Source organism: Emys orbicularis, chromosome 17 (genome assembly GCF_028017835.1).
Source record: "Emys orbicularis isolate rEmyOrb1 chromosome 17, rEmyOrb1.hap1, whole genome shotgun sequence".
NCBI classification, from domain to species: Eukaryota; Metazoa; Chordata; order Testudines; family Emydidae; genus Emys; species Emys orbicularis.
In genome coordinates this window covers 18,033,710-18,043,257 of record NC_088699.1, presented here as the reverse complement: position 1 = coordinate 18,043,257, position 9,548 = coordinate 18,033,710, and the positions used below count along the sequence as shown (strand labels likewise).

At 41.6% G+C, this 9,548-nt stretch overlaps 1 protein-coding gene across 2 annotated transcripts in view; it reads right to left on the bottom strand.

Moving 5' to 3' along the window:
* Positions 1–1,988: 1,988 nt before the first annotated feature.
* Positions 1,989–9,548, bottom strand: part of ATP2A3 (ATPase sarcoplasmic/endoplasmic reticulum Ca2+ transporting 3) — a 135,548-nt gene continuing 127,988 nt past the window's right edge. For both annotated transcript variants that reach the window (XM_065418464.1, XM_065418463.1), the window contains exon 22: positions 1,989–3,773. In XM_065418464.1, coding sequence (XP_065274536.1) covers positions 3,695–3,773 — 79 coding nt within the window. In that variant the 3' untranslated portion in view covers positions 1,989–3,694. The remainder of the gene's footprint in view (positions 3,774–9,548) is intronic.

The following is a 9,548-nucleotide window of genomic DNA, read 5'->3' as shown; positions in this document are numbered from 1 at the left end:
TTATTTTACAGGTGTGATCCAACATGTTGAATGGCCCCTGAGAAATTAATTTAAAGTGCTCATGGACAACCACACAGGCTACTTTTCTGGTGCTCAGGCTGTGATGCATGATGAATGATTTGCTCCTTTTGTTTAGGAGGATCTATTGTAATGGCCCAGGCTGGCTGGAAGTATTGTTGGAAAGAGACTAAACTATTATAAAGAATCTGAATACACCAGAAGGCAATGATTGTGATTCCTAGATCCTGGTTTCCAACAGAAGGGAGACTAGGCAGCTTTTCGTCACAGGCCTCCTTTTGCAACATGCAATCAGGAAAAAAAAAAAAAAAAAAAAAGCCACTCCAGTGCACATCTCCATTCTATTGCACACAATCAAATGTTTCAGTAAGATGCAATTCAGACCTGATCCAAACCATATAGAAATCAATGGGATTAGGTCTTTAACCACCTTCAAGTTCGCAGAAGAACACTACAGCATGTTAAAGCAATCAGCACACTGCTGGTGACATACAAATAATAAACAACAACTTCTATGCGATTTATCCTGACCCTTCACTAAAGCATAAAGGAAAAATAATTTCGATCTAAGGACATTTTTCTATTTCATTAAAATATTTGAACTATAACCCTCCACAACCCCAAAATGTCTATCGGGAAACCAGTCTTAAAGCAGCCAGCCACGTGACAAGCAACAAAAGAAAAAATGAGACACGGTTCTTCAATGAGGGATCATACTAGAAAATGGGGATACTTTAAAATAGGTCACCCTTAGTAGAGTGAATACCTGTTGAAGGTGTCCTTAGTGCAGGTTCCATGATTTGACCCAGAAGCTTACAGTGAAAAGGGCAAACAGAATTTTAAGACAAAACCTGCTGCTACTGGGAAGAGTAAGCCTTTGGCATGGAACATGGCTGAGAGTTGTTGCACTCCATCTGCTGAATTTCATATCCTGTAATTTCACAATTTCAATCCAACATCAGGCACAGTGAACCACCATAGTGCATTTTAGCTGTGTTGAGCGTAAATTAAAACCAATCCAATAAAACCTAATATTTCCCCTGCCTCTTCCTCACAATGTGCAATCACAATGCCTTAACATAACTGTCCCCACCTTCTTGGCATCAGATGAGGCAAAGCAAAATGACCAAAAGGAATTTAATAGAGGACTTAAAAGTTACTGACGTCATATCTTTGCCTGTCTCGTGCTTGCCCAAGACACAAGTTTTGTAAATATTTTAAACCCTCTTTGTTACAGATTTTAAAATAATATCAAAAGTTTAGAAAATACACACATTTGGGTACCAAAAAAGTCACAAGTCAGATCTTCAGCTGGTGTAAATCCATGTAATTCCAGTAGAGCAACAAAGATTCACAAGAGCTGCAGATCTGGCTGGGACTCCCCATAATCCAATATGGATCTCTGATGGATATGAACATGTACCAACAGGGACAACTTACAGACCAGGTACTCTGCAGCTCTCGTTGCACTACATTCCATGGACACGCCCCCCCCCCCCCCCAATAGGGTGGGCAGGATGTTGAGGATCAATCTCAACCCTGGAATAAGCAGAAACAGTTCTCCTAAAGGCAATGGAGTTGCTCTGGTTACATGAGGGCTGAATGTGGCCCTTAAACATTTGATTAAATTCCCACCAGTTATTTCCCAGGCTGTTCAGAAAGCCATGGAGTGGTGGGGATCTTTGTAATAAAACAAGGTGGAATTCACCTCTGTACAGAAGCATGGATGGCCCACACACCACTTAAGTCCCACTTAAACCCTCTTTAGAGAGCTTAAGAGGTGTATGGATCATCTACTGACCCTCTGCTCAAGGGTAAGTTCCACCCACATTGAAAATGGTCTCTAAAAAGGAATCAGTCAGCTTGTGTAATCAGCTCAATTAAATCAGCTCTACAAACTGAAACATACAAAACATGTTGGACAAAGAAAAATTCTCAAAGAAAGCAAATAGTGATTTTTCGGTGAACGATTTTCCTGTAATCACACAGTATCTATAAAGATGTTTGTTTGTTTTTTAAAAGCTCCATATTAAAATTCCTTGAGTACATTCTATATTAAATACAGTAACAACATTTCATGCAAGGTTTTCTGTACAATTAAATCAGCTCAGTAGTATAACAAGTCTGTACATTCCCATTGGTCTGGGGGCGCGACCCATCTTTTTCAATGCTGGTGATGGAGAGAAAGGAAAGGATGGTGTTTGGCACGTACTGTATCTACGGTAGCCAGCTTGTCAAAGTTCAGCCAGCTGGCCTGCACGGAAGAGAGAGAAAAAGCACTGGGGGTTTTAAGAGACTTAAAAAATAAAATAGAAACTGATCCAGATAGGAATGGAGCAAAATAATAGCAAAGCAAAGCAATAACTGACTCCGGTGCTCCGGCATACACCCGGGTGAAGTTTAGAAGGAAGAAAAACTGTAGGCATCTTTTTCCCTTCATCAAGAACTTTGGATCCTACCACATCTACTGCCCATTCCTGGTCAAATGGTCTATGTGAGTTTCAAAAATAAGATTATATAGGTGGTAGAATAAAAGTCTTAACATCTTAATGTCAATTTTTGGGAGACAACCTTTGCTCCCATGTGATCACCTCTCCCTTTTTCATCATCATATTGGGAGCACAGATTGTCTCCCAAAACTGACATTAACTAATGGCCAACTGCCTTTTAAGTCTTTTATTTTACCTTCTATGTAGTCATATTTTAAAAACTAGGTAATCTAGATTTACCTAGTCAGAAAATTTGACCAGGAATGAGCACTAGATGCGATGGGATCCAGAGTTCTCCATTGCCATGTTTTGTTTTAAGCTGTTTAGGTGGAGATGCTTAGCACAGGAAGGGAGCTAACAAGGTGTTATACAGAAGAGAAAGGACAAGAGGACTGGGTCATGCTTTGGTGTCAGATGAGCCTGAGAAGGTGCAAGATTTTCACAAGAGGAAAACAGAATAGAGAATAATATGATAAATAGAGGAAGTTTCAACTTCCACCACAAAAATCTTTGCAAGTAAATACATGTCCACAATTTCTACAACACTGGTAATTATACCAGGATACAGGTACACTGAAACCACCAAAGCTGGACATCTAGGCAATGTGGCTACCAGAGCACTAGCATTGCCACCTAGGTATTATACTTAAGTGGATATCACTCTACTAAATTGGAAGTCAATTGGAATACACCTGTTGCATCCCATGCACCTTTCTTTGCTTACCTCCCCTGCCCACACACACACACACACACAGATAAGCTTTTCCTTGGTACTGAGATGCTGTCTGTTGTGCCACATCGCAGCTCTGGAATGCACCTCTGTCATCATTGCTCATGCACAGATACTGTGCACCACTGTGAAAGCATGACCTCCCACCTACCACATTTTTACAAAACAAAAGATGCCTTACTGAGCTCACACATTGGGGCTATTTTTTTTAAGGGGTCTCAAACTTTTCAGGAGCGGACCCCCAAGGAGCTGTGTTACAATGACTCAGTTACATATAGTTTCATCCCCAAACTATAATTTAGCTGTCCAGTAATTGCACCATTACGTACAGGGAAAAAAAGCTACGAAACAAAAACAAAATCAGTATTTTTCTTTTCGACGATTCACCCGCATTAGTCTGATAGTCGGACACATGCATGTCCTGCTGGCTTCTAGTGATGGTCAAACATGCAAGACTTCAGTCCGAGTTACAGCTTAGGGTTTCTTTATTTAGAAAGTGAGTTTCCTTTATGTCATTCATTTCTTGCCCTCTTCTCCTGCAAAACAAAGGAAATTGGCTATGGTTAAAAAGCAAGCCAAGCACCTATTATGTTATCGAGACAGACATTTCACTGAGTCGTACAGCTGGGTAGGACCCTGTATAACCTGATGGCTTATGAAAAGGCCAATCTAGGGTGTGTCTATGCACATCTATCCAATCCAGTGAGTATGGAGTAGTAGAATCTGCTGCTTTTGCTCTTAATGCTGGACTTCACTTTTGAAATGGCTACCTCACAATACATCATGCGGGGATACATGAACCCCAGTACAACCAACATGGAACTGTACTACTACATGGGAATTCTACAGCACTTTTCAACTGAGCATTCCCAAGCACTTTATAAACACGAAAGAATTTAGCCTTATAACATCACTGTGAGGTAGGTACTAACTTCATTTTACCAATTGGGAAACTGAGGCACAGAGCTTAAATGACTTGCCCCGGGTGTCTCAGTAAGTCATGGCCAAGCAGGAAATAGAACACAGGTTTCCTGACTCCCCGTCCTGTGCTTGAGCCACAAGAGCAGCCTTTTCCTCCAATTGCTTCACCCTGTCACTGGCAGAGGCAGATGCTTGCTGGGATGCATTAGGTGATTTATGGCTTAAAGGAAAGCTAGAGTATTTAGAAACAGTGCCTTAGAGAGCCAAAATTATTTTTAAATGGGAACGGGTGTCCAAATCCCCATGGCAGCTTTGAAAAAAATCTCATCTTAACTATGTAGGTCCAGATTCTGCCACATTTTGAGCCCACAAGCAGTTGTAGTGACTTCTAGAAGCAAGGTACTATAAAACACAAGGGAGGGTGGCAGAATCTAGCCTATAGGCAATAAGAATGTGCACTGAAAAAAGTTAATTACAAATACTTGACGGTATTTCAGTTTCTTTATTCACTGAACGGGACTGCTGCATCTCTCTTAGGTGGCTGCTGTTTTAATGTTCCTGAGTCACAAGGACCCCATTTGATGACACAAAGCAGCAGGGCCGGCTCCAGGCACCCGTGAAGGAAGCAGGTGCTTGGGGCGGCTAATAGAAAGGGGCGGCACGTCCGGTCTTCGGTGGCAATTCGGCGGCGGGTCCGTCAGTCCCTCTCGGAGGGAAGGACCCGCCACTGAATTGCCACAGAAGAATGAAGCAGCATGGTAGAGCTGCCGGCGATTGCGGCTTTATCTCCCCCCCCCCCCCCGCTTCGCCGCTTGGGGCAGCAAAACAGCTGGAGCTGGCCCTGCAAAGCAGTATGGAATGATAGAGATCCAGCTTCACCTCTGGAAAATCAAGTTACTGTAAGGTAAGTTCTATTTTGAAGAGAGAACTTTTATTTTGCAAAATGTTTATGTTTACTGCTTACTGATTTGAAAGCCATCTCTTTCAGGCCCACTTTAGACTGAATTGTTAAGATGGCAGTTTCTCATTAGGCTAATTATTCATATTATATTTTAGACATTTTTAACTTGTTCACTTTTCTTTGCATTAGCTGGATTTTCAAGAACCTATGGGAGGGAGGTGCCCAAACCCCGCTGGGATGCAATCGGAGTTGGGCACTTAACTCCTTTGAAATTTCCAGCCATAATGTCTGGAATACCTAAATTACACTATCGTTTGCCATCATTTCCAGTTCCCCTGGAAATTAAATACAAGTACACCCACTTCCTCAGTTTACACAGCACATTTTCACCAGTGTGCAAAGGGAAGTTTCATCCACTGCGCAGCCATACACATCAAACTCTCAGGCTAAATGAGCAATGCCTCCTAGAGTGATATGGAAAGTGCACAGTCAGCGGTCTGTGTATTTATATTGCATTCATAACTGTATCATCTGAGCACCCAAGTGGTGCTTAGCAGTACAAATGGGTAAAAAAAAAAACAGAGTTTTAAGGATCTTTGTAAAGTTCAGAGCTGACACGTCAGAGTTTGGTAACAAGTGTCAGTTTTTTTTTAAAAAAAGATAGTGTAACATTTTCAAAAGCACCCTAGTTACTTAGGAGTCCAAGTCCTAGGATTTAGGCTCTTAAACCCTTTAGATGCTTTTGAGAAGTTTATCTAGTAGCTTTTAATAGAATCACCTTAGATGTGAAGGGTTGTCATACCCTGCACTAAGCCTGGCATTTTCAAAGGAGCCCAAAGGAGTCAGGTGCCAAACTCCCCCAAATTTTAATGGGACTTGGGCATCTAACTGCATTATGCTGCTTTGAAAATCCCAGCCTAACATTTCTGAACATCAGTCAAAGAATGACAGCAGAAACAGCCAGTTGAGAGGCAGGGCCACTTCACCAACTCCAATTTCATTCCTGCCTCACAATGCAGAAGCCTTTGATGTAGTCACTGCTTTGAACACTTGTAAATTTTGGCCAAAGGATGTGTACTGGGCTCACACAAGATCATGGACACCTGCCTTTTCGGTGTGTTTTATTACCGCTCTCCTAGCGACAGAAGACACTGGAGGAATTCAGATGTTTGGACACAGCACTCTCCCCCCCAACCTATATGGCAGCAAACAAAAAGCAATATAATCTGTGCCTCTGGAAATAAATGCCAAATACTGCTGGCACCCTTACTGGCAGCGTTAGCTGAGACAGAGAGCCTGAAAAGGGATGGAAACTGAAATAACCTCTTGTGCCTTGAGATGCTCCCTCTGGAATGGCTGAGGCACATTGTTGAGGAAGTTTGTGCTGCCCCTGTTCTTTGGCTAAATACAGGACTTCAGTTTCTAAGGGTCTCAGTCTACTGTAGCCCCTTTCATGAGCACCGACTCCCTGAAATGGAGCCACCCCAGACCTGTGTATCTGATTATATGAAGCAGGGGTAGTCAATAGGCAAACTGCGGGCCAAATCTGGACCGCCAGACGCTACTGAACAGACTCCAATATATTTTTTATTGACTTACTATTATCATTATTGTTATTATTTTCCTCTGGAGTCTGGACCTTGACTATACCTTGACCAAGAAATTCGGGCTTGACAAAAATATAATTGACCACCCCTGAAAAGTTCTTTTCTTCCTGCATTCCCCAAAGCACGACAAGAGAGCCTTCAAAAAGCCAGCAGGGCATTAAGGTGGATGTTGACATATTCCAAAGGAGCAGCAATGCTCTCCTTAGTAACACCTCTCAGCTCAAACAACCTGACTTATATCTGGAAACATTCTTTTCCTTTCCACATGACAGTTTGGCTAAGGTAACAAGAGAGAGAAATTAACGTACAAGGACACTCAATAGACTTGGAAACATACCACCATCTTCCCTGCTGCTCTCAGACTCCATTAGAGACAATAACTGTTTAGTCCACATTGTTAATGCATCGCTATGGAGATTCACATGTACTTTTGAATGCCTTTTATGGTCGGTTATTGTCTCAATGTGAAGGTATTTTTGTGAGATATGGAGGGGGGGGGAGAAGGTGTTTCCTAAATGTTGTGACTTATTTGCGATCAGTAGAATTTATATCCCCACTGTTTAGCAAAACCTTCTCTTTATGTTGGGTTTAAGGACCTGTAGCCCCAATGCTGATCTCACACAGATGTAATCTCTCATTGACAGAGTTATTCCTGATTTACAGCAGTGTAAGCAAGATCTGAATCAAGCCCTACATATGTCCATTATCTCCACACCCATTTGTCATAGCACTAGAACAGTCAGAGGGTTTTAAAGTGTGGAAGTGAAGTAGAATTGACCTCGTGTGCAGATAATGGGCCAAATCATTCTCAGCGGCTGAGCTGCTAACATAAATATGCAAGCTTTAGTTAAAATCAACTGTTGCAGCACAGGACTGGAGGATAGCAAGAGCACCTACACAAAGGCACTAGAGCTGTTCTTGGGAATTGCACACCTGTTAGGGCTTACACTTCACTCCAAAGTGAAACTGGTTGAAACTATAATTAAAGAGAATTATTAAAAAAAAAAAAACCTAAATAAAGTTGATATAAGGATAAACCAGCCCAGTTCTTGTAAAGGGAAATCATGCCTCTCCAATCTACTAGAACTATTTGAGAGTGTCAACAGATTAGGGGATAAAGGAGAGATGATTGACAACATATTTGGCGTTTCCAAAAGCCTCTTTGTCATGGGGAATAAAATTCAGTCATGGGTTCTAAATTGACCCAAAAGACAGAACAAGAAGGTGGGGAACTGGCCAATTTTCAACAAGGCAAAAGATCATAAGTGCGGTGGCCCAAAGTTCCATTCTAGGAGTAGTGTCCAATATAGCAGTTAATGATCTGGAAGAGGCATTGAACACAACAAGGTGACAACATTTCAGATAAGAAAAGAATATTTAAAGATAGTCAAGAGAAAGATGTGAGAAACAAGACTGAGTTCGATACGTTTATGGAGGGAATGGTATGATGACACATCCTACAATGACATGTAGCCAATCTGCGACTGCTAGCAGCAAATATCTCCTATGGCCAGTGATGGGACACTAGATGGGGAGGGCTCTGAGTTACTACAGAGATTTCTTTCCCAGGTGTCTGGCTCGGGGGGTTATGTCCACATGCTCAGGGTCTAACGGATTGCCGTATTTGGGGTCGGGAGGGAATTTTCCCCCGGCTCAGAATGGCAGAGACCCTGAGGGGTTTTTGCCTTCCTCTGCAGGGGCCACGGATCACTTGCAGGTTTAAACTACTGTAAATGGTGGATTCTCTGTCACTTGAAATCTTTAAAGCATGATCTGAGGACTTCAGTAACTCAGCCAGAGGTTAGGGGCCTATTTCAGGAGTGGCTGGGTGAGGCAATGTGCAGGAGGTCAGACTAGATCAGTGGCTCCAAACTACTGTACCCCTTTTAGGAGTCTGATTTGTCTTGTGTACCCCCAAGTTTCAACTCACTAAAAAACTATTTGCTTCCAAAATCAGACCTAAAAATACAAACGTGTCACAGCACACTTGTGACGCATGGTTAGAAAGGGTTAAACATCCTGCAAAATAAATAACCCTCAAAAGCCATGTGGAGAGATAGCGTTTTTGTGTATTTACATATGTATGAATAGGGTCAATGATGTAACCAACAGTCCCTGTCTATGCTGTATTCTGATAATTCAGAGGTCAAAAGAACATCCTATCATTTAAATGAATTGTAAACACGGGATATCTCGGTATTCATCTCTCTTTGAAATGTACTGTGAATGGTGGAGGAACAAGCAAATGGTCTTATGTTAATTCATATAGCTAAGTACCGGTGATAGACCTCCTTCAAAGTCATCCTAATTATCTTTTATTCTCTGAGGAACTCCAACTTGTCAAAAGACATGAAATTGTATAAAAGATTGTTGGGTCCTGATTGTATCATCTCAGATCTGCTTCGGCTTCATCAGGGGAAGTTTGAGTTGCAAGACTGAGGTCCCAGTTATGCTGGTATGCCCTGAATATGAGATTTGAACATTGGACTATAACCCATGAACTATTTCTGAAAGAACTCTTTGCAACTACAAAGCTCACCATCTCTGCTATGAATCTGAACCTCAATGAATTGAACTCATGTCTGTATGTACATTGATCTTTTAACCATACTCTCTCTCTCTCTCTCGTTTTTTAATACATTTTAGTTTAATTAATAAGAATTGGCTGTAGCATGTATTTGGGTAAGATCTGAAACATTCACTAACCTGGGAGGTAATGTGTTCGATCCTTTGGGATTGGTAGAACCTTTTCTTTTATATGATGAAATAAGATTTACAGAAATTTTCATTATATTTGACGTGGGTACCTGGATGGAGGCCTGAGTCTGGATCACTTTAAGGGAACTGTGCTGTTTGGACTTCTGAGTAACCAGTAAGATAAT